Genomic DNA, 25,040 nt, shown 5'->3' on the forward strand with positions numbered 1-25,040 from the left:
AGCCCGTGCTCGCTACCCCCGCTTGCAGCTTCTTCGTCGTCGATCGTCGTGACTACAGCGGTATGCCCTCATACCCCCTACTTCGTCTTATCGTGACAATATACACGCCTTCAACGAAACAAAAAATGGGAAGGAAAACTTCCACAATGCAGGAGTTTAAAATAAGTAAAGGTCGGTTTCCCAAAAGCAATCAATGCTGGATTGTCAAAACAAAACAAGGAAACAGCCGATGAGAAAAAACTTACCGCTTCCTTATAAAAATAACAATTTCTGCTGCCACATTACGGCAAGCACGTTATGGGAAAGAAAAAAACCCAGAAATTCTACGTATGAGCTGTCAATGATGTCACGACGCGTTCAGAGCATGGCAACTAATTATCTCCGCTGCTATTCTGTGCTGTCGCGAGTCGCTTAACCACATGCGCGGTAAAATCGACGTACTCGCGTAACGACGTACGCCTGCGCCGACATACGCTACTGCCTTTACGCCGACCGACTACGTCGGAGAGAGCGAGTATCCACATATCGCCGCAAAGCGCGCTTAAATCAATGCGCCGCGCAGTGTGGCTCGACTACCATGCACTCAGCTTTGTGGCGACCAGTTCAACTACATTTTAACTCAAATAAAACAAATAATGCCTATTCTCACCGAAGTACGTATATTTAATACAGAAACAACTAAAACAGTTCTTGGGACATTAAAACGTTAAGGATTAGTACGCATACTCGCCATGCACAAAACCCTCCGCTACATGTGGCGTGAACTGCCATGTTCCCGTAGTTGGTCGTTGCTTCGCGTGTTTTGTCCGGTAGTTTTCTCTCCGTATTTTAGATGCGACTGCATCTCATTCACTCGCCTTGTCCATGCAGCGTCGGCGTTGTTGTCGTCCGCCCCTCCCCCATTCTCCTCGCCGCGCGAGCTGCGCTCTCCGCCGCTCACCCCCTCTCCTCTCCGATGCCCCTCTCTCGTCCACACCCCTCCCCCTACACTATAAAAAAATTATAGTAAGCGGTGCCCGGTTTCGATCCCATGACCGTATGGGCGGAACGCGAGGTACATGGTACTCTTCCCACTGCGCCACAAAACCGAGACAGAAACAAATGCTACGAACGAGCCTTATATCCATGACTCATTCAAACGACGTCAAGAAGCTACTGATACAACGCATGATGGGGCAATGATTAACAATTGCAATAAAAGAAAAGAAGCTCCCACTAACAGCAACAATGATGGAGTAAAGGTCGTTGATACAGCGAAGCCCCAAGCAAACCACTTAGAGAGATTGACCAAGATTGGCCGATAAAACATAATAATAATCATAAAACATAGTAATCATACGCGTTCACGACACTTTTCACGTGATTTCAGAATCAATCCAATGGAAACAACTAGTGAACACCACGATAGTGTAGTGAACATCTACACAGGGTTCCCTTCGCGGGGAGGTGGGCGCAATTTTTTACAAATTACTTCGTTTCATCAAATAATTAATCGGAAAGTTAGCTTATTTATCAATTTGCTGTCGTGTTATGCGACCTGACCGCCAGACAACATCGCCACCAGAGGTCTGCGTCAACACCGTGCGCCCCAAAGTTTGCGTCAAAGTCTGGTGGGCTCTGACTTGGGCGTAACAAGCGCGTAGCAATGCATTCGGCGTACGCCGGAGTACGCCGGTTCCTTACGCGCTTACGCCGGTTCACGTCGCAGTTGCGCATGTACGTCGGTTTTAAGAGTGCATGGGGTTTGGCATTTATTCGGGGTAAGACTGGGAGAAAAGCCTTTGCCGGAGTCAAGACGAGGTCTGGGCCTGTTGGGGGACGGACGTCAAGGGATCTCTAAGGTTAAGCGAGCTGGGTCTTGGTCTTTTCTGGAGTCTTCTGGGAGAAGGGGGCGGAAGAAACTTGAGGGTTGCTGTTGTGTTTTTAAGCGTCGTCCTTAACTGCTCGTGAAAGACGGCTTAGGAGTCCGAATAGTGCATTCATGTGTAATGTAAAAGGGTGCATGGGGGGGTGGGGTTTTGGGTATGGTCTGAGTACCATGGTGGGTAAGGAGTCGATTGAATGCTAACTGGTCGTTCTGGCCTTCTAAAAACATGAAGTGGAGGAAGTGTTTTGTTGAGCGAGGCGGGTATGTGTTAAGGGAAGCCGCTGTAACGCCCAGAGCGGCTGGGTGTAAACGAACGACGGGACCTGTCGTGGTCAGGCCTCCGGCACCTGAGTGCGCCCACAGAGAACAAGGTGCTTCGGGACTGCGTGCTTGTCCTGGGGCTCCACTCGCTGTGGAGGGCTCGAGTGGACGCAGTGGAGTTTGCTAGGAACCTACCTGGCGGCACTTCACAGCAAAGGCGGAATGGACAGTGTGCGTGTTGGGGGCATAAGATTCTGACACGGAGCTCCGCGACTCACTGCGAAAAGGATGCCAAGCACTGCAGCGCTTCAAAGAAAAAGAGATGCACCGCTGGCAACGGCTGTGATGTTGCCCCACTAGTTCGTTGAAGAGATGCTTCTTTTCTCTGAACAGGCGCTTTATATCCTTCCCACAGTTTACACCAACATGGGAACATGTTACCTTCCCACAAATCTCTGTTCATGCAATCTCATATTACAATGTCTCCGAATGCCATATTTTCCTGCTCGTTTGTTCTCTGTTGCCACCGCAGTCCCACTGGATTGCGTACTTTGCGACTCAAGGGAAGGCTCGCCTAAAGGTGCTTGGAGTTCCTGTGGCGACAGTATGTACGCGTACCAGCGTTGGTCACCGCCTCGAGCGTGCCAGTGCATTATGTATATATGCAAATCTTTGTAAATAAAGGTTGTGTTCGAAAAAAAAAGGTACGCGCGCCAGTTGAACCCCACCCTTAAGCAGCATCGCTGCTTAAGAATCCTGTAGAATCCTGCGCCTGTCTGTGGCTGTTTCTATTACTCCCCATTTTAAGTGCGAATGCACTTCTTAAGCGACCCTGAACCTGCGTCCACCGGATGTCCGCATAGCATACCCACGTGGGGTATTGGCCAGGAATCTCCTCGTCTTCCTTGGCAACGGGGGGAGATGGGCGCGCGCTGCCTGGCCGCTGACATGGCACATACCCACGTGGGGGATTGGCCAGGAATCGGGCGTGAGAAGGGCTAATGCACCCGCTTAAAGGAGTACTGACACGAAATTTCAAAGCTGAGATCCGCTCTAGCAATCAAGTACAACGACAACACAAATAGGTGTCTGTGAATAAATGCATCTTTCTTTCTTTGTAGTTGTGTGTGTGTGTGTGATCTCTCTTTCGCGAACATTACCGAACCGCGCAAATTCAACTCGTGCATTCGCACTTTCACATTCTTCCACTCGGGGAAATGCGGGGAATTTTTTGTAGTGTGAGCTACACTGGTCGAGGTTGAGCAATTTCGCGTGGCCCCTGGAGAGCCGTGCTGCGCATGCGCAAGGAGCAGTAACGTCTCACGGCGCACAGCTGGCGCGTTGGAGCCGCCGCCGCCGCGACTGGACTGGACTGGATTGGATTGGAAATTGTTTTAGCAGCAGTAAACATGATAATCCGCTAATCCTAGACAACCAGGAAACATAAGAACAACCAGTTGAACCTTAGCTTACGCTACGTATATCCTGTCATAGCCGAGCTAAGCCACTGCTAATTTTTTATCTTGTCTGGTTTTTGTCCTGTTTTGTTTTGAGCTTTTTCAATAGCCTTTTCACGGGCGTTTCGATGCGAAAAATGTCCACCGGAAGTGGAGGACCACAAAAGGTTTCCGCGGGTTATTTCGCTTTCCGTTTGAATAACACGGGAAGAAAACAAAGTTGGCTACCATCATCATCATCCCGCTTCGATCAGCGTTGGCTAGGAAGCTCCTGCAGCTTGGCCTCCTCTTCTTGGGCCTGCAGAAGCGTCGGCGGCCGCGATGGTTGTGCCGGTGACGCTCATCAACGACATCAAGGCGGCGGTGGACCTGTCAAACCAGGCCAATGTGGAGGACGGCAAGAAGCAGTTCGCCAACGCCATCCGGCTCTACCGCAAAGCCATGGAGTCGTACCTGAGCGCCGCGCTGCTTATCCGCAACACGTGCGCGCCCTACGTGGAGCGGGCGCAGAAGCTCAAGGAGTTCGCCGGAGATGCCGAACACGAGGTGGCCGGAGATGGACTGCCCGAGCTGAAGAAGCTGCACCAGGCCTCCGTGCTGTCCCAGGTGAGCGGGAACATGCACTTGTCGGGCCGGTGGCGCTGAGCGGCCTTCATAGAGTGCTACTTTGAGCCTTTTGGGTGGACATTGCAAAAGTTTGTTAGCTCTGCACAGACAGAATTAGCAGTGGCTTAGCTCGGTCATGCCAGGAAATACGTAGCGTGAGCTGGTTCAGCTGATTATTCTTGGGTTTCCTGGTTGTGTAGGATTAGCTGATTATCATGCTTACTGCTGCTAAAACGATTTATTTTCCAATCCAATCTAATCCAGTTCGATTCAATCCAATCCAGTTCAGTCAAGTCCAATACAGTCCAGTCCAGTCCAGTCACTGCTCCTCGCGCATGCGCAGCATGGCTCTGCAGGAGCAACGGGAAACGGCTATCAAGCGGCTCAGGCGCAGCGTCAGACTTGGCCACTGCGAAACGGAGGCGCACAGCTGGGCGCTCGCCGCCGCCAGTGCGTCTGCCGCGGCTATGACGTCACTCCTCTAGAATGCGCAGACCGGCGAATGTGCAAATCCAATTCTGGTTGTAGGGTTTAACGCGCCAACACAACACAGGCGATGAGGCGCGCCGTAGTGGAGGGCTCCGGATTAATTTTCACCACCTGGGGATTTTTAACATGCGCGGAAATCTCGCACACACGGGCGTTTTTGCTTTTCGCCTCCAGCAGAAAAGCGGCCGCAGCGGCCGGGAATCGAACCCGCGACCTTGTGCTCAGGAGCGCAACGCTGTGAGCTACGTCGTAGCTCGAATGAAGATCGAATGGGAGAAAGTAGGGTTTGAGAATTTAAAGGTATAATAATAGAGAAAAACTGAGGTTACAATGGATCAGGACAGAGGAGCACGGAGAGAAAACGTCTGACGCGGTGCGCAGGCATGGGGCGACCGTCTCTAGGCGAAGGAACGTACACGTGAGAGTGAGGGAACACGCGTTTCGTCTGGAGTCGCCTCCTGTCCTCGGGCATAACCACCCGAGTCAGGGGCGCGTTGGCGCTCTGGAGGAGCTCGGATTCACACGGCGTGGTCGTTGCCGTAAATTGCGGTCGTACTGCGCTTTCTCGGGCGGCAGCTCCGGTGGTGTTGAGTGGCAAGTGCCCCGTGGCCGTCCGTTTTCACTTCTCGGCGCAGTAAGTTCTTGGAATCGTGGGATCCAGCTGACAACGCCTTAGCCAATGAGCCACCACGGCGGGTGCAAACGCAATTCTCTACACCCTCGTACTCCATTTGGATTGGATTTCCAATCCAATCCAACACAATTCAATGTAATGCAATCCAATCCAAATTCAATCCAATTCGATCCAATCCAATCCTCGCCCTTGCGCAACACGGCCCTTCAATGTCCACGCGAAATTGCTCAACCACGGCCAGTGTAGCTTCCGCAACAAAAACGAAGCCACTGGACACACACTAGCGCCCTGTGTGTGTCCAGTCACTTAACCCTCACCTGTGTCAGCGCTACCAAACTTTTGCAAGGCCTTCATAGCCCGTGTAAACACACCTGTCAGGCGACATAACTTCAGCAGAGCAACCTGGACTCAAGGTCAATCTAGATAGCACTGGTCACCAAAACGAATGGTCACAGGTTTTACGACTTTTGTTTGGTTTGTAATTCCTGCTGTTGTTTCCGGCTACTTTTTTGACAAATGCGCTTGACAACGCATTGGGCTGGGCAGCAATACAGTGCCGAAAAAAATGCTTTGCCGCGTGACGGAGAAACAGTTCGGCTACTCACGTATATTCTACATCCCCATTGGCGCTACAAACACATTCATAACTGTTTTTTCCCTTCAGCATGACAGAGTCATCCGCAACTAAAATGTTTCTCTCCTGAACGCGCACCCAAACTAAACCGGCATTGTTTTTGTTAGTACAGCCTGCTTACCTGCAGAGTTTCTGCACCGCTCCGAAAAGAACTTAGACGCAGAGAACTCCTGTTTCTCCCCCGTTTGATTGTATGAGCTACCGCACTCTCCAATTGCACGGACACACTTCAGACTGGAATTTCTGTTCTGTAGGCAGCAGTAGCACTTGACGTGTTGTGCCCAACTACGCAGTGATATTGAAGAATAAGGTAAGGCTGTTCGTTTGATCCCACCTTTTTTGACTCTGCCGACACCTTCCGTTTGTTCTAAGACTTGCGCAGACTTGCTCATGCCAAACGTACCAAGCTAGCAATTTCCTCCTGCTTACAAACAACGATTAATTCGAACCCAGTGCGACGTTACGGTGGGAAAACACCTATAATGTGTTTTAGTGAGTTAAATATGGGGTTCCGGTTATTGAAATATTTACGAGCTTTGTGGCGATTGCTATTTGTGGGAGGTTTGTAGAAGTGCAAGTGGCAGTGGAGGGGGAAACCCTTCGACGACAGCGCCACAGCCGCACAAGATCGCTGTGGCGGGGCTGTAGACACACGGGCCGTCGTGTGTGCGCAGGTGCTTCCGCCGTGGTGCACTGCTGCCGGAACCGTGACCTCGGGCAAAAAGATCAACTTTGTGTGCGACATCCAGGGCATCGACGGCGCTAAGCTCGTGCTCACCCAGATCATCACGGATCCGAAGGCGAAGGCCGCCTCGACGATCTTGCTCCACGGACCGCACGGCACGGGCAAGTCGCTGCTCATGAAGTCTCTCTACGTCAAGTATCCCGAAAAGTCCATCTTCATCGTCGACCTCGACCTCTTCGTCATCGGTGGCCTGACGCACGACGCGGCCAAGATGACCAAGATGCTGGTGAGGAACTTCAAGAAGCACAACACGGGCGTCCTGGTGCTGGAGTGCCTCGACCAGCTCTACTTGGCCGACTACCCCGACGCCAAGAAGCCCGTGGTCGATGCCGTCAAGTCCGGGCTGCGGGAGTACCTGGACGAGGTGGCCGCCAAGAAGGAGTACCGCGAGATCATCATTGCCACCGCCAACCGGCCCTGGCTCATCGAGGAGGGAATGAAGGGCGCCTTCGATGCCCGCATCAACATCCCGATCCCGGAGACCGAGGAGGCCCGCCTGGCCATCATCAAGGAAGAGATGGGCAAGCTGCGCTGCCCGACGTACAAGGACGGAGACATGGAGGACCTGGCCAAGAAGACCGCCCGCTTCTCGCGCTACCAGCTGCAGCGCATCGTCCGCTACGCGCTGGCGCGCAACTTCCACAACCTCGAAGCCGTGAAGATGAAGGAGGACGCCGAGAGGTGCAATCACCTGAACAAGCCCGACATGGACGCCGTGGCGCCCGTCATCACGCCTGACCTAAGCGAGGAGGACGCGCCCAAGCACGCCGAGTTCATTCAGGCGAACCCTACGGCCAACTAGCGCAGCGGAGGCGGCGCACGACGGGTGCGCCAAAAGGACAAAATTACCTCGGGTCCGTCTCGTTCGTGGACAAACAAAATCAACGGGCATTTTTTCAGCAAATACTCTCCGAAATTTGCCGCTTGTTTGAAATGAATCAGTAATGATGACCGTAAGGAGGATTCATTACCTCCAAGAAATTAAACATTTTGTATTCACAAAACGCTGGTCATCGACCTTTTACACATTTACGTACGTACTTTCTGTAGCGGCACCCCTTAGGAACCGCCAACACTTCTTTCTTTTTTTCATACTTGCCTGAAGTTTCGAATGCGTTTTGTTAGTGCAAGAACCCCTTTTCTTCTTTGATGCTCATGTCATTTCATATCTTGTTCGCCCACAACGCGAAATCCACATTCCTCTTTCAATTCTCTAGTAATGCGCCTCCTGCATCAGTGATGCTTGATGCCTGTAAGCTGTACTTTTCTTGTTCTTCTAATAGTGTTTGTCGCCTTGGTTCTGTTTTGCCCCAATATTATGCGCTCTACAATTGTCACTAGCTTGAACACTGTCCCGGTCGCACCATTGTACTTGTGACATTGAATTGAATTACCCACGCCTTGAATTGTGCATCTCTAGCGAACCAACCACATCCCGATCCAAAACAAACTGATGCACAACTATTATCTTAATTGACAGTTTATTGAATTAAAAGTGGTCTTGCACGGGTTGTCTGAGTGGGTCTTCCCCCGAAGGAACACGGAAACCTGCACAAACTCTGGACTCATTTGCGATCCCTATTGCGATCATCACGAACTGAACGACCAGCTATTTTTTTTTACCCTCCCCCCGCCCAGTCCATCGTGACCAGTGGTCATCCTTTTCTACTAAAAGTTCCCTCTCTCTCTAACTCTAGCGCCAATTTCTTGTTCTTTTGTTTTTTTGTAGTTGTTATTGTAGTTGTTGTTGCTGTTGTTTTTTCGTTGAGGGAGGGAGTCCCTTTCTCTTTCCCTGTCATTTTTTCTTTTCCTTTTTCATCGAAAAGGGTTCTTTCTTTTTCTTTTCTCTCTCACTCCACCCCTGCTGCCGCCTCTGTCAATGGATTTTAGGGCTTGTCAAGCTGCCTGGCGCGCCTTTTTGCTCTACAAATCCCCCATCAAATTATGTACACTTTATGGAAATAAAACAATTCAATACACTATCATCTGCATGCGCCACATGTCGGTCTCCATTCAAGACCTGTCCTATCGTTGAACGTATATGAGCCGGGAGAATGTTCTCTTGATATCACAACTTCTATTAGCTCGGCACAACAATATCGCTGCCGCATTTGCCAGCCTGCAGTATAGCGAGCGGCAGATTTAAGCCAGTTCTCAATTAGTTCAAAAGCTGTGCTTGTCGCGGTTGCTTCCTGCAAGTACTGGCTAAGAACGGCGGACCTGTCAGCGCACGATTGTGCAGATCGCTACATTGAAAAGGTCCATTCGAAGAGAAATAGCGTTTAATTCGATTCTCCTGAACCTCGTTCGGGTACAGGAATAGGTAAGCTTGGGTTCTACTCGAAACCGAACAACCCTGTTTGTACACCGTTCCTTCTTAACTTGCGCAGGTGTTCGCTAAAGAGCGCAAGCAGTGCGCATTCAGGGGTTACGAGAATGTCCCCATTAAAAAAAAAATTACAGAGTAACAACTATTCCTCACCCTGCTGTTTCTTTGTCTTTTTTCGTACACTCGAAAGTGAACGATTTTTTTTTCAGTCGTGCAACCTGCAGCATTCAAAACGCACTGAGTGTTCACCGCCCATATCAAGTAGCAAGCCCAGTATTATGCAGGTCTGACCTCTTCGGTCTCATCAAGGAATTCTCGCGCGTCGTCTTCCTCCGGTGCCGGGCAGCATCGCGACTGCCACAGACATCACCGTCGCTGTCATCGTCCTGAGGCGCCAGCTATGGTTCTCCCAGAGAGAGACGATTCATTCCTCGGCAGAAATAAGGTAAGACTTCCCGGTAATGGGTACACCATGACACGGGAAAACGAAAGATGCGAAAGTCGCAGTCCGCAGCTCCCGCGAAGCTTTCTGTGGTCAGCTGGAGGCCTGTCTAGCCCCTCAGTGCACGTTGCAGTTGCAAAGAGTGGGTTCGGGGTGAAGCCCCTTAGAGGCTGGGGCTGTTGGCCCCTCCTGTCGTCGAAGTTGTCTTAATCGCCGTCGCAATCACCGTCGTAATCGTCGTCTTGTGTAATCACGCTACAAAACACTGGGGAACTCGTTACGCCTCGCGCTAGATTAACGTAACGCGTGCTAAAAAATAACACCCGGACGCTCGTTTACGCCTTATGCTGGAGCGCTTCGTAACGCGTCCAAAAAAAATTTAAAGCCGTTCCACTCAATGTGAAATTTATCGGAAGGGCAGAAAAGTGATTCGCCATAATGGGCTGCAGCGCCGTTATCCTCTCACTGCTGCGACCCAATGCATTGCAAATTTCCCGCCTCCGCAGTGCTCGCATGCACCCTGCCTGAAACTGCGCCAACGGGAGTTCTGTTCTCTTTGTGCTTGCTTTAATTTCGCATGCTGGAGCTGTTGTGCGCCATTCCGAACGCTTAACTGATTTCTTGCATGGCACCCGCAGCGGTGGCTCAGTGGCTAAGGCGTTGCGCTGCTGAGCACGAGGTCGCGGGTTCCATTCCCGGCCACAGCGGCCACTTTTCTGATGGAGGCGAAAAGCAAAAACGCCCGTGTGTACGAGATTTCGGCGCACGTTAAAGATCCCCAGTTGGTCAAAATTAATCCGGAGCCCTCCACTACGGCGCGCCTCATTGCCTGCGTTGCGTCCGCGCGTTAAACCCTACAATCAATCAATCTGTGACTGTCATGGTGTATTTATGAAAAGGCGAACGCGTCATATGACTCGTCAAACGCACAAATTTTTACGAATTTTAATTGAACGTCACGTGACCTCAGTGGCGACGGCTGCACTTTGGAGGGGCGCGGTGGTGTTCTGGCGCCATTGTTCGGCTTTCACATTCACATATGTTGGCAGTGTTGAGCGTCTCTGCCAATTTTGTTTATTTCAGTGGAATACAGTCAGCCTTTGTTAAAAAGGCCGAAGACAAGACTAGGCAGAACAGGGTAATGTCCCCAAAATAACATTGCGCAGAGTAAAATCCAATCGACACAAAGGAATCATCACCGAAGAAAAGATAAGAAAACCAAGGGAAAGAAAAGAGAAAAAAAAGGAAGAAAAAAGTTGGTAACTTGTGTTACTAGACCGTAATGTCAAGAATAGCATGATTGAAAATATTATTACGTGGCGGGGGAACACATGACTCGAAGTAAGTGGTGCTTAATAAGAGATGCATTTAAATGATCGGACAAACTGTGCAATTAAGCGGCCATAATGGAGCCCGTGCTCGCTACCCCCGCTTACAGCTTCTTCGTCGTCAATCGTCGTGACTACAGCGGTATGCCCTGCTACCCCCTACTTCGTCTTATCGTTACTATATACACGCCTTCAACGAAACAAAAAATGGGCAGGAGAACTTCCACAAGGCAGGAGTTTAAAATAAGTAAAGGTCGGTTTCACAAAAGCAATCAATGCTGGAGTGTCAAGACAAAACAAGGAACCAGCCGATGAGAAAAAACTTACCGCTTCCCTATAAAAAATAACAATTTCTGCTGCCACATTACGACAAGCACGTTATAGGAAAGAAAAAAATCCAGAAATTCTACGTATGAGCTGTCAATGATGTCACGACGCATTCAGCGAATGGCAACTAATTATCTCCGCTGCTATTCTGTGTTGTCGCGAGTCGCCTAACCACATGCGCGCGTAAAATCGACGTACTCGAGTAACGACATACGCCTGCGCCGAGATACGCCACTCCCTATACGCCGACCGACTACGTCGGAGAGAGCGAGTATCCACATATCGCCGCAAAGCGCGCGTAAACCAATGCGCCGGCCAGTGTGGCTCGGCTACCATGCACTCAGCTTTGTTGCGACCAGTTCAACTACATAATAACTCAAATAAAACAAATAATGCCTATTCTCACAGAAGTACGTATATTTAATACAGAAACAACTAAAACAGTTCTGGGGACATTAAAACTATTAAAGATTAGTACGCATACTCGCCAGGCACAAAACCCTCCGCTACATTTGGCGTGAACTGCCATGTTCCCGTAGTTGGTCGTTGCTTCGCGTGTTTTGTCCGGTAGTTTTCTCTCCGTATTTTAGATGCGACTGCATCTCATTCACTCGCCTGGTCCATGCAGCGTCGGCGTTGTTGTCGTCCGCCCCGGCCCCATTCTCCTCGCCGCGTGAGGTGCGCTCTCCGCCGCTCACCCCCTCTCCTCTCCGATGCCCCTCTCTCGTCCACACCCCTGCCCCTGCACTATTGGATTGGATTGGAAAACATTTAATGAGCATAAAAGGGGGTGGCATTCTCAGTCCAGATATCCGCGAGCTAGCGCAGCTGTTTGGGCGCGAGTGATGAGGCGTTCTTGGTCCTCGCACCCCCACCCTAGCAGAAACCACTACATAGCCCCCACCCTGTATCCCCGTTTGTGCCGCTTCTGCGGGGAGTTTTGAATACTTTTTCACATGATCGGCGGCTGTACACAAAGCCCACTTGACCCGCCCACTATGAGCTTTGGGAGAGCGCCTTGGCCAGCTCTTCCCTCGACGTCCAGCGCATGTTGGTGGAGAGGGCAGAAGACGCGGCCCGTGCCAATGGACTCCTTTAATGAGGAGGCCACCCTAAGGACTCTTTAATAAGAAACAATAAACATGTTTAGTCTCTCTCTCTCTGGCACCGTGAGCTGGCCAGCTCGCGCACCCACTGCTCAGGGGATGGGGAAGGAAGGGTGCTTTGCGCGTAGGGGCATTCCCACACCAGGTGACAGGTAGTGTTTGGGACGAAGCAAGAAGGGCAGTTCTGGGTGTAAATGGAGGGAGAGATGTAGTGGAGTATCGTTGTGTTGTAGAATGTGTTGGTCTGCAGTCGACGCCAAATGCGAGCCGCCTGTGTGCTGAGGGATGTGTGAGGAGGAGCGTATTGAAGCCGCAGTTGGCGATAATGATATAGGATTTCAGTGTATCGGGGAGGTACCGGGGGATAGATGGAGGGTTCGGAAAGCTCCTCTTCCGTCGACGAAAATGCCCGGAATGTAAGAGCGCGGGCAGCCGCGTGTGCCGCCTCGTTTCCCTCGAGGGAAGAATGGCCTGGTGTCCATACAATCTGGATGTGGGGGGGGGGGTGGATCCTTCATTGAAGATAGTATCTTCAGCGCTGAGGGAGAGATGAGGCCTGAACAGTAGTTGCGGCAAGCGTGCACTATAAAAAAAATTAGTTAGCGGTGCCCGGTTTCGATCCCACGACCCCGAGGGTGGAACGCGAGGTACATGGCGCTCTTCCCACTGCGCCACAAAACCGAGACAGAATCAAATGCTACGAACGCACCTTATATCCTTGACTCATTCAAAGTACGCCAAGAAGCTACTGATACAACGCATGATGAGGCAATGATTAACACTTGCAATAAAAGAAAAGAAGCTCCGCCTTACAGCAACAATGATCGAGTAAAGGTCGTTGCGACAGCGAAGCCCCAAGCATACCACTTAGAGAGGTTGACCAAGATTGGTCAATAAAATATAATAATAATCATAAAACATAATAATCATACGCGTTCCCAGCACGTTTCACGCGATTTCAGAATCAATCCAACGGAAATACCACGTGAACCCCACGATGCGTCGCATATACTCAGGGTTCCCGTCGCGGAGAGGTGGGCGCAATTTTTTACAAATTACTTCGTTTCATCAAATCATTAATCCTAAAGTTAGCTTATTTGTCAATTTGCTGTCGTGTTAGGCGACCTGACCGCCAGATAAAGTCGCCAGCAGAGGTCTGCGTCAACACCGTGCGCCCCGAAGTTTGCGTCAATGTCTGGCGCGCTCTGACTTGGTCGTAACAAGCGCGTAGCAATGTATTCGGCGTACGCCGGAGTACGCCGGTTCCTCACGCGCTTACGCCGGTTTACGTCGTTGCGCATGTACGTCGGTTTTAAGCGTGCATGTGGTTTTGCATTTATTCGGGGTAAGACTGGGAGAAAAGCCTTTGCCGGAGTCAAGGCGAGCTCTGGGCCTGTTGGGGGAAGGACGTCAAGGGATGGGTAAGGTTAGGCGAGCTGGGTCTTGGTCTTGTCTGGAGTCTTCTGGGAGGAGGGGGCGGAAGAAACTTGAGGGTTGCTGTTGTGTTTTTTAAGCGTTGTCCTTAACTGCTCGTGAAAGACCGCTTGGGAGTCCGAACAGTGCATTCATGTGGAAGGTTAAACGGGGCATGGGGGGGAGGTAATGGGTATGGTCTGAGTACCATGGTGGCTAAGGAGCCGATTGAATGCTAACTTGTAAAAACATGAAGCGGAGGAAGTGAGACAGCACCATTTTGTTGAGCGAGGCGGGTATATGTTAAGGGAAGCCGCTGTAACGCCTAGAGTGGTTGGGTGTAAACGAACGATGGGACCTGTCGTGGTCAGGCCTCCAGCACCTGAGTGCGTCCACAGAGAACAAGGTGCTTCGGGACTGCGTGCTTGTCCTGGGGCTCCACTCGCTGTGGAGGCCTCGAGTGGACGCAGTGGAGTTTGCTAGGAACCTACCTGCCGGCACTTCACCAGAACGGCGGAATGGACAGTGTACGTGTTGGGGGCATAAGATTCTGACACGGAGCTCCGCGACTCACTGCAAAAAGGATGCCAAGCACTGCAGCACTTCAAAGAAAAAGAGATGCACTGCTGGCAACGGCTGTGATGTTGCCCCACTAGTACGTTGTAGAGATGCTTCTTTCCTCGGAACAGGCGCTTTATATCCTTGCCCATAGTTCTCACCCACATGGGAACATGTTACCTTCCCACAAATCTCTGTTCATGCAATCTGATATTACAGTGTTTCCGAATGCCATATTTTCCTGCTTGTTTGTTCTTTGTTGCCGCCGCAGTCCCACTGGGTTGCGTACTTTGCGACTCAAGGGAAGGCTCGCCTAAAGGTGGTTGGAGTTCCTGTGGCGACAGTATGTACGCGTACCAGCGTTGGTCACCGCCTCGAGCGTGCCAGTGCATGATGTGTATATGCAAATCTTTGTAAATAATGGTTGTGTTTGAAAAAAAAAAGGTGCGCGCGCCAGTTGCACCCCCCCCCCCATAAGCAACTTCACTGCAAAATCAGGTTGAGTCCTGCGCCTGTCTGTGGCTGTTTTTATTACTCCTCGTTTTCTATCGTGAGCTACACTGGACGAGGTTGAGCAGTTTCGCGTGGGCCCTGGAGAGCCGTGCTGCGCATGCGCAAAAAGCAGTGACATCTCACGGCGCAAAGCTGGCGCGTCGGAGCCGCCGCCGCCGCTACTGAACTGGACTGGATTGAATTGGATTGGATTGGAAATTGTTTTAGCAGTAGTACAGATGATAATCAGCTAATCCTAGACAACCAGGAAACACTGGAACAACCCGTTGAACCTTAGCTTACGCTACGTATATCATGGCGTAGCCGAGCTAAGCCACTGCTAATTTTTTATCTTGTCTTGTTTCTATCCTGTTTTGTTTTGTGCTTTTTCAATAGCCTTTTCACGGGCGTTTCGATGCGAAAAATGTCCACCGGAAGTGGAGGACCACAAAAGGTTTCCGCGGGTTATTTCGCATACCGTTTGAATAACACGGGAAGAAAACAAAGTTGGCTGCCATCATCATCATCCCGCCTCGATCAGCGTTGGCGAGGAAGCTCCTGCAGCTTAGCCTCCTCTTCTTGGGCCTGCAGAAGCGTCGGCAGCCGCGATGGTTGTGCCGGTGACGCTCATCAACGACATCAAGGCGGCCGTGGACCTGTCAAACCAGGCCAATGTGGAGGACGGCAAGAAGCAGTTCGCCAACGCCATCCGGCTCTACCGCAAAGCCATGGAGTCGTACCTCAGCGCCGCGCTGCTTATCCGCAACACGTGCGCGCCCTACGTGGAGCGGGCGCAGAAGCTCAAGGAGTTCGCCGGAGACGCCGAACACGAGGTGGCCGGAGATGGATTGCCCGAGCTGAAGAAGCTGCACCAGGCCTCCGTGCTGTCCCAGGTGAGCGGGAACATGCACTTGTCGGGCTGGAGGCGCTGAGCGGCCTTCATAGAGTGCTACTTTGAGCCTTTTGGGTGGACATTGCAAAAGTTTTTTAGCTCTGCACAGACAGAATTAGCAGTTGCTTAGCTCGGTCATGCCAGGAAATACGTAGCGTGAGCTAAGGTTCAACTGTTTATTCTTGGGTTTCCTGGTTGTCTAGGATTAGCTGATTATCATGCTTACTGCTGCCAAAACGATTTCCTTTCCAATCCAATCTAATCCAGTTCAATCCAATCCAATCCAGTTCAGTCCAGTCCAGTCCAGTTCAATCCAGTCCAGTCCAGTCCAGTCCAGTCCAGTCACTGCTCCTCGCGCATGCGCAGCATGGCTCTGCAGGAGCAACGCGAAACGGCTATCAATCGGCTCAAGCGCAGCGTCAGACTTGGCGACTGCGAAACGGAGGCGCACAGCTGGGCGCTCGCCGGCGCCAGTGCTTCTGCCGCGGCTATGACGTCACTCCTCTGGAATGCGCAGACCGGCGAATGTGCAAACCCAATTCTCTACACACGTACTCCAGTTGGATTCGATTTCCAATCCAATCCAAATCAAATCCAATTCGATCCAATCCAATCCAACACAATGCTCCTCGCGCTTGCGCAACATGGCACTTCAAGGTCCACGCGAAACTACTCAAACACGGGCAGTGTAGCTTCCGCAACAAAAACGAAGCCACTGGACCTACACTAGCGCCCTGTGTGTGCCCAGTCACTTAACCCTCGTCTGTGTAAGCGCTACCAAACTTATCAAGGCCTTCATAGCCCCGTGCAAACACCCCTGTCAGGCGACATAACTTCAGCAGAGCACGCTGGAATCAAGGTCAATCTAGATAACACGTACAAAATAAAAAGCAATGGTCACAGGTTTCACTACTTTTGTTTGGTTTGTATTTGCACCCGTTCAATTCTTTACCGTCCTGCTGTTGTTTCCGTCTACTCATTCGTGACAAATGCGTTTGACAACGAACTGGGCTGGGCTGCATTTAGTGGGCAAGGGCTCATTCGCTGCGCTTCAAGTCTTCGGGCTGAAACTGTTCTTGAACCGCAGACCAAACCAAAGCGGTTGTCTCTACTGGCACTGAGAGGGGACCCGAAGCTACATTTTTAAACGCAAACCCAATACAGTGCCGAAAAAAATGCTTTGCCGCTTCACGGAGAAACAGTTCGGCTACTCACGTAGATTCTGCATCCCCATTGGCGCTACAAAGACATTCATGACTGGTTTTTTCTCTTCAGCATGACGGAGGCAACCGGAACTAAAATGTTTCTCTCCTGAACGCGCACCCAAACTAAACCGGCATTGTTTTTGTTAGTACAGCCTGCTTACCTGCAGAGTTGCTGCACCGCTCCGAAAAGAACTTAGACGCAGAGAACTCCTGTTTCTCCCCCGTTTGAGTGTATGAGCTACCGCACTCTCTCATTGCACGGACACACTTCAGACTGGAATTTCTGTTCTGTAGGCAGAAGTAGCACTTGACGTGTTGTGCCCAACTACGCAGTGATATTGAAGAATAAGGTAAGGCTGTTCGTTTGATCCCACCTTTTTTGACTCCGCCGACACCTTCCGTTGGTTCTAAGACTTGCGCAAACTTGCTCATCCCAAACGTACCAAGCTAGCAATTTCCTCCTGCTTACAAACAACGATTAATTCGAACCCAGTGCGATGTTACGGTGGGAAAACACCTATAATGTGTTTTAGTGAGTTAAATATGGGGTTCCGGTTATTCAAATTTTTACGAGCTTTGTGGTGATTGCTATTTGTGGGAGGTTCGTAGAAGTGCTCTTTCTCGTGCAAGTGGCAGTGGAGGGGGAAAACCCCCTACGACAGCGCCACAGCCGCACAAGATCACTGTGGCGGGGCTGTAGACACACGGGCCGTCGTGTGTGCGCAGGTGCTTCCGCCGTGGTGCACTGCTGCCGGAACCGTGACCTCGGGCAAAAAGATCAACTTCGTCTGCGACATCCAGGGCATCGACGGCGCCAAGCTCGTGCTCACCCAGATCATCACGGATCCGAAGGCGAAGGCTGCCTCGACGATCTTGCTCCACGGACCGCACGGCACGGGCAAGTCGCTGCTCATGAAGTCTCTCTACGTCAAGTATCCCGAAAAGTCCATCTTCATCGTCGACCTCGACCTCTTCGTCATCGGTGGCCTGACGCACGACGCGGCCAAGATGACCAAGATGCTGGTGAGGAACTTCAAGAAGCACAACACGGGCATCCTGGTGCTGGAGTGCCTCGACCAGCTCTACTTGGCCGACTACCCCGACGCCAAGAAGCCCGTGGTCGATGCCGTCAAGTCCGGGCTGCGGGAGTACCTGGACGAGGTGGCCGCCAAGAAGGAGTACCGCGAGATCATCATTGCCACCGCCAACCGGCCCTGGCTCATCGAGGAGGGAATGAAGGGCGCCTTCGATGCCCGCATCAACATCCCGATCCCGGAGACCGAGGAGGCCCGCCTGGCCATCATCAAGGAAGAGATGGGCAAGCTGCGCTGCCCGACGTACAAGGACGGAGACATGGAGGACCTGGCCAAGAAGACCGCCCGCTTCTCGCGCTACCAGCTGCAGCGCATCGTCCGCTACGCGCTGGCGCGCAACTTCCACAACCTCGAAGCCGTGAAGATGAAGGAGGACGCCGAGAGGTGCAATCACCTGAACAAGCCCGACATGGACGCCGTGGCGCCCGTCATCACGCCTGACCTAAGCGAGGAGGACGCGCCCAAGCACGCCGAGTTCATTCAGGCGAACCCTACGGCCAACTAGCGCAGCGGAGGCAGCGCATGACGGGTGCGCGAGGAGGACAAATTACCTCGGGTCCGTCTCGTTCGTGGACAAACAAAATCAACGGGCATTTTTTCAGCAAATACTCTCCGAAATTTGCCGCTTGTTTGAAATGAATCAGTAATGATGACCGTAAGGAGGATTCATTACCTCCAAGAAATTAAACATTTTGTATTCACAAAACGCTGGTCATCGACCTTTTACACATTTACGTACGTACTTTCTGTAGCGGCACCCCTTAGGAACCGCCAACACTTCTTTCTTTTTTTCATACTTGCCTGAAGTTTCGAATACGTTTCTTTAGTGCAAGAGCCCCTTTTCTTCTTTGATGCCCATGTCATTTCATATCTTCTTCGCCCACCACGCGAAATCCACATTTCTCTTTCAATTCTCTAGTAATGCGCCTCTTCTATCAGTGATGCGTGATGCCTGTAAGCTGTACTTTTCTTGTTCTTCTAATATTGTTTGTCGCCTTGGTTCTGTTTTGCCCCAGTATTTGCGCTCTACAATTGTCACTAGCTTCAACACTGTCCCGGTCGCAGCATTGTACTTGTGACATTAAATTGAATTACCCACGCCTTGAATTGTGCATCTCTAGCGAACCAACCACATCCCGATCCACAACAAACTGATGCACAACTATTATCTGAAATGACAGTTTATTGAATTAAAAGTGGTCTAGCACGGGTTGTCTGAGTGGGTCTTCCCCCGAAGGAACACGCAAACCTGCACAAACTCTGGACTCATTTGCGATCCCTATTGCCATCATCACGAACTGAACGACCAGCTATTTTCTTTTACCCTCCCCCCCCCCACCCCAGTCCATCGTGACCAGTGGTCATCCTTTTCTATAGAAGTTCCCTCTCTCTCTAACTCTAGCGCCAATTTCTTCTTCTTTTGTTTTTTTGTAGTTGTTATTGTAGTTGTTGTTGCTGTTGTTGTTTTTACGTTGAGGGAGGGAGTCCCTTTCTCTTTCTCTGTCATTTTTTCTTGTCCTTTTTTATCGAAAAGGGTTACTTCTTTGTTTTTCTTTTCTTTCTCATTCCACCTCTGCTGTTGCCTCTGTCAATGGATTTTAGGGATTGTCAAGCTCCTGGCGCGGCTTTATCCTCTACAAATCCCCGATAAAATTATGTATACTTTATGGAAATAAAACAACTCAATACACTATCATCTGCATGCGCCATATGTCGGTCTCCATTCAAGACCTGTCCTATATTTGAACGTATATCTGCCGGGAGAGAGTTCTCTTGATATCACAACTTCCATTAGCTCGGCACAAAAATATCGCTGCGGCATTTGCCAGCCTGCAGTATAGCGAGCGGCAGATTTATGCCAGTTCTTTTTTGATTAGTTCAAAAGCTGCGCTTGTCGGGATTGCTTCCTGCAAGTACTGATTAAGAACGGCGGACCTGTGAGCGCACGATTGTGCAGATCGCTACAGTGAAAAGGTCCATTCGAAGAGAAATAGCGTTTAATCCGATTCTCCTGAACCTCGTTCGGGTTCAGGATTAGGTAAGCTTGGGTTCTACCCGAAACCGAACAACCCTGATTGTACACCGTTCCTTCTTAACTTGCACAGGTGTTCGCTAAAGAGCGCAAGCAGTGCGCATTCAGGGGCGACATGAATGTCCTCATGAAAAAAAAAATACGGAGTAACAACTATTCTGCACCCTGCTGTTTCCTTGTCATTTTTTTTTTTGCTAGTGTCCAGCGAACGATTTTTTTTTCAGTCGTGCGACCTGCAGCATTCAAACCCCACTGCGTGTTCACCGCCCATCTCAAGTAGCAAACCCAGTATTATGCAGGTCTGACCTCTTCGGTCTCATCAAGGAATTCTCGCTCGTCGTCTTCCTCCGGTGCCAGGCAGCATCGCGACTGCCACAGACATCACCGTCGCTGTCATCGTCCTGAGGCGCCAGCTACGGTTCTCCCAGAGAGAGACGATTCATTCCTCGGCAGAAATAAGGTAAGACTTCCCGGTAATGGGTACAGCATGACACGGGAAAACGAAAGAAGCGAAAGTCGAAGTCCGCAGCTCCCGCGAAGCTATCTGTGGTCAGCTGAAGGCCTGTCTAGCCCCTCAGTGCACGTTGCAGTTGCAAAGAGTGGGTTCGGGGTGAAGCCCCTTAGAGGCTGGGGCTGTTGGCACCTCCTGTCGTCGTCGTTGTCTTATTCGCCGTAGCAATCACCGTCGTAATCGTCGTATCGTGTAATCACGGTACAGAACACCGGGGAACTCGTTACGCCTCGCGCTAGATTAACGTAACGCGTGCTAAAAAATAACACCGGGACGCTCGTTTACGCCTCATGCTGGAGCGCTTCGTAACGCGTCCAAAAAAAATTTAAAGCCATTCCACTCCATGTGAAATTTATGGGAAGGGCAGAAAAGTGATTCGCCATAATGGGCTGCAGCGGCGTTATCCTCTCACTGCTGCGACCCAATGCATTGCAAATTTCCCGCCTCAGCAGTGCTCGCGCGCACCCTGCCTGAAACTGCGCCAACGGGAGTTCTGTTCTCTTTGTGCTTGCTTTAATTTCGCATGCTGGAGCTGTTGTGCGCCATTCCGAACGCTTAACTGATTTCTTGCATGGCACCCGCAGCGGTGGCTCAGTGGCTAAGGCGTTGCGCTGCTGAGCACGAGGTCGCGGGTTCGATTCCCGGCCGCGGCGGCCACTTTTCTGATGGAGGCAAAAAGCGAAAACGCCCGTGTGTGCAATATCGCTTCCGAGCGAATAATACTTATAGCACCAGCCACGAACAACATGGCAAGATGGAAGCCGGTTTTATTCCACGCAGCACAAATCCTGATGATGATGATGATCCCTTGATTGTTGGTGATGATGATGATGACGACATATCATCTCTTCCCCCCTTAATAGGTAAAGCGTTCAGGAGAAAAGCCGTAGCGGTCAGGGGCCCGTCGGAGCCTTGTCGATTTTCGCAAAGTTTGCGGGTGGCCAGCTCCCGCCTCGGCTGCTTCCGGGCTGTCCTGCACTGAGGTCGTAGTACCGGGAGATGAAGTCGAGTCCACCTGCGATGAGGTCGGGGTACTCTCGGCGGCGGGTTCCTGGTGGTTAACGTCTTCCGCGCGACAGTCTTGTTCTTCAGCCCGACTCCTCAGCTGGTCCAGATGCCGTCGCTGGAGTCCCTGTCCCGATTCAACCGTAAGCATCCGGGAGCCCTGGTGACTGCGCACAACTCCGGGAATCCACCGTTGACCTGACCCAAAACTTCGCATCCAGACGGGGTCACCGGCATTAAACTTAGTCTTTATCGCTCTCGGTTGGATGTCTGCCCTATCCTTGTCCGGTGTGATGCAGTCCATTTTGGTTCTGATCTGATATCCCAGTAATAGCTCCGCCGGGGACTTGCCATCCTTGATAGGCGTTCGGCGATATCGGAACAGAAACCGAGATATGCGTGTTTTCAGGTCTATTCCAGTGTTTTTCTTTAGCCCTTCTTTGAGGGTGCGCACCGCTCTTTCAGCTAATCCGTTGGACTGTGGATGATACGGGGCAGTTGTGAGATGTTGCACGCTGTTTCGGGCCATAAACTCGCGAAAAACAGCGCTCACAAATTGCGGTCCGTTATCTGAAACGATTGTTTTTGGAAGGCCAAAGCGTGCAAACATTTACCTTAGGGCATCAACCGTTGATTGCGCTGTGGCAACTTTCATAGGAACTGCTTCCATCCATTTTGTTTTGGCGTCCACCACAAGCAATACCATCTGGCCGTCTATCGGACCGGCAAAGTCTGCATGTAGTCGGCTCCATCTTTCGCCGGTGTCTGGCCACGCCAAAGGTATCTGGGCAGGTGGCATCGCCGAGGCCTGCGTGCATGTACCGCATGATTTGACGAGCCGTTCTATGTCACTATCCAAACCCGGGTACCAAAACAGGGTTCGGGCTATGCTTTTCATGGATGTCATTCCTGGGTGTGTCTCATGCAGCAGACGCAACATGCGTTTTGCCACAGCCATGGGAAGAACAATGCGATGTCCCCAATACACCAAATTGTGGCTAGTGGTTAGCTCCGTTCTCCGGTTAAAGTACGGACGGAGGTGTTCGTGACTCTGTGGGAGGGAAGACGGCCATCCCTCTGCAATCCACTCTTTCACCTTCCGGAGAATGGCGTCCTGATCAGTCAGTTGTGCCACGTCGCGAGCGCATATCGCCGTTTCTTCCAGGCCTTGGGTATACAAAACACAGGCGTCGGGGCAGTCGTCCCGCGGCTCCGTGGCTGGCAATGGCAGACGACTGAGGGCATCGGCATTAGAATGTTCACTGCCCTTTCGATACTGTAATGTGTAGTCATAATTTCCCAAAAATAAGGCCCAACGCTGGATTCTCGCTGCAGCCATCGGTGGAATCGCCTTACTTGGATTGAATAAGCCAGTGAGCGGTTTGTGGTCGGTCACTAACACAAATCAGTGTCCATACAAGTAGTCCTTAAACCGCGCGACGCCGAAGACAAGAGCCAGTGCTTCCTTTTCCAACTGGGAGTAATTGCGCTCGGCCTTTGTAAGTGTCCGTGACCGGAATCCGATGGGGTAGTCAACACCGTTGACACGGTGAGACAAAACAGCCCCAATGCCTACAGGTGACGCGTCGCACTCGAGTCGTAGTGGCTTATCAGGGTCGAAGTGAGCAAGGAACTTGGAAGCTGCAATTGCCTCCTTAACGGTTTGGAATGCTCGCTCTTGTTTCGGCCCCCACTGCCACCTGGTCCCTTTAGCTAAAAGGGCATATAGCGGGGCCAGCACGGTGGCGAGATTTGGCAGAAATTTGCCGTAATAGTTTACGAGGCCCAGGAAGGCTTTCAGCTCACTCACCGAAGTGGGTGTTGGGGCTTCGATGACAGCTTTCATGTTGTCATCCTTTGGCCGCAGGCCTTTAGCATCAATACGATGACCTAGGAAAGTGACTTCATCTTGCCGGAACTTGCACTTTCCTTTGTGAAGTCGGAGACCGTACTCCCGCAGTCGCTGTAGGACCTGTTTTAGCCTGGACAAGTCATTCCTTTTCTCCGCGATGATAATGTCGTCCAGGTATACTTGCACGCCAGGAATATCACCCAGAAGCCCATCCATCCGCCTTTGGAATATTGCCGGAGCAGAACTTACGCCAAAAGGCAGCCGGTTAAAACAAAACAGTCCCTTGTGCGTGTTGAGGACTGTCATCTTCTTGGCCTCTTCATCCAACGGTAACTGGTTGTAAGCTTGACGTACGCCCAGAGTCGTGAAGACTTCCCCTCCGTTTAGCTTGGCAAAGATGTCATCCACTCGAGACAACGGGTAACGTTCCATCAGCGTTGCTGCGTTTACTGTCATGCGAAAGTCCCCGCACACTCGAATGGAACCATCGCCCTTTACGACGGGTACTACTGGTGTCGCCCATTCGGCGGTTTTCACCGGTGCCAGGACATCTTGGGCAACCAGCTGGTCTAGCGCGTCCGACATCTTATCCCTCAAGGCGTAGGGTACCGTGCGGGCCTTGAAAAACCGTGGACACGCGTTTTCTTTCAGCTGAAACGTCACCGGTGGTCCCTTGCAGAGGCCTAGCTCCGGAGCGAACACGTCGGCGTACTCGTTGAGCAGCTGTTGTAGTTTCGTTCCGGTCGCTTTTACCTCGACTGGCTGCACACTCGCGACCACATTAGACAACATTGCCACGCCCACTTCGTTGAACGCCTTGATTGTATCTCTGCCGCACAAGGATGGTCCCGAGCTGCCGACGACTATGACTGTGCCAGCGACATCTTTCCCTTTTCTCCTGAACGCTTTACCTATTAAGGGGGGAAGAGATGATATGTCATCATCATCATCACCAACAATCAAGGGATCATCATCATCAGGATTCGTGCTGCGTGGAATAAAACCGGCTTCCATCTTGCCATGTTGTTCGTGGCTGGTACTCTAAGTATTATTCGCTCGGAAGCGATATAGCAGTGGCGACGAGGATCGCGCTTGCGCTAGGCGAGTAGTCCCACGCAAGAATGAGTGCCGGGCGGCCACCGGAATTCACCGACGAAGAAGGAACGTGGCCTACGTACCGGGTTGCCTGGAAGCTTACTTCGAAGCCCATAGCATCGAGGAGCCGACGAAGAAGCGAGCACTGCTTATAGCTTCGCTAACGAACAGTGCGGTGCGAGTGGTGCAAGCCCGATGTCACCCGAAACAGGTCAATGAGCTCAGCTACGAGGAAGTGATCGGACATTTGGAAGATCACTACGCTCCGCAAGTCAACGAGATTGCTGCCAGTTATGCTTTCTTCAGGCGTTCGCAACAAGAAGGTGAAAGTGCCCAGGATTTCATTGCGGAAATTCGACGGCTAGCAGAGAAGTGTAACTTCGGAACTTCACTGGAGCGCATGTTAAGAGACCGAATTGTTTGCGGTGTGCGGGATGAAGACGTGCGGAGAAATTTACTGACGCAACGAAAGCTCACACTGGAGCAGGCAGAAGACTTTGTTGTATCAGCACAGGAAGCGGCTCAGAACGCTAAAAGCATGCAATCTGCAGAACCAGATGCGGTACATCTTGCCCGACAGACGGCCCGTCCATGGAAGTCACGCCCTAAACAGGAGAAGCGCCACACTTGTGGAAGATGTGGTGGCGAATCGCATTCAGAGGACGA

At 51.3% G+C, this 25,040-nt stretch overlaps 3 protein-coding genes across 3 annotated transcripts; 2 read left to right on the top strand and 1 right to left on the bottom strand.

The window, feature by feature from the left end:
• The first annotated feature begins 3,906 nt into the window (after positions 1 to 3,906).
• On the top strand, positions 3,907 to 7,495 carry LOC144141996 (vacuolar protein sorting-associated protein 4-like). The gene is made up of 2 exons (XM_077673427.1): positions 3,907 to 4,191; positions 6,623 to 7,495. Exons 1-2 carry the CDS (start codon positions 3,907 to 3,909, stop codon positions 7,493 to 7,495), a joined length of 1,158 nt encoding a protein of 385 aa, XP_077529553.1.
• Positions 7,496 to 15,296: 7,801 nt separating this feature from the next.
• On the top strand, positions 15,297 to 18,384 carry LOC144141997 (vacuolar protein sorting-associated protein 4-like). Its single transcript, XM_077673428.1, has 2 exons — positions 15,297 to 15,581; positions 17,512 to 18,384. The coding sequence occupies exons 1-2, from the start codon at positions 15,297 to 15,299 to the stop codon at positions 18,382 to 18,384; spliced, it is 1,158 nt and encodes a 385-aa protein (XP_077529554.1).
• Positions 18,385 to 21,278: 2,894 nt separating this feature from the next.
• LOC144143327 (uncharacterized) lies at positions 21,279 to 23,585 on the bottom strand. Its single transcript, XM_077675096.1, has 3 exons — positions 23,234 to 23,585; positions 22,441 to 22,561; positions 21,279 to 21,795 (listed from the first exon to the last, which is right to left on the bottom strand). The coding sequence occupies exons 1-3, from the start codon at positions 23,583 to 23,585 to the stop codon at positions 21,279 to 21,281; spliced, it is 990 nt and encodes a 329-aa protein (XP_077531222.1).
• Between the last annotated feature and the right edge of the window lie 1,455 nt (positions 23,586 to 25,040).

The sequence above is a fragment of the Haemaphysalis longicornis genome, unplaced genomic scaffold (genome assembly GCF_048455015.1).
Source record: "Haemaphysalis longicornis isolate Haplotype H1 unplaced genomic scaffold, Haemaphysalis longicornis Haplotype H1 scaffold_6, whole genome shotgun sequence".
In the NCBI taxonomy this organism is placed as follows: domain Eukaryota; kingdom Metazoa; phylum Arthropoda; class Arachnida; order Ixodida; family Ixodidae; genus Haemaphysalis; species Haemaphysalis longicornis.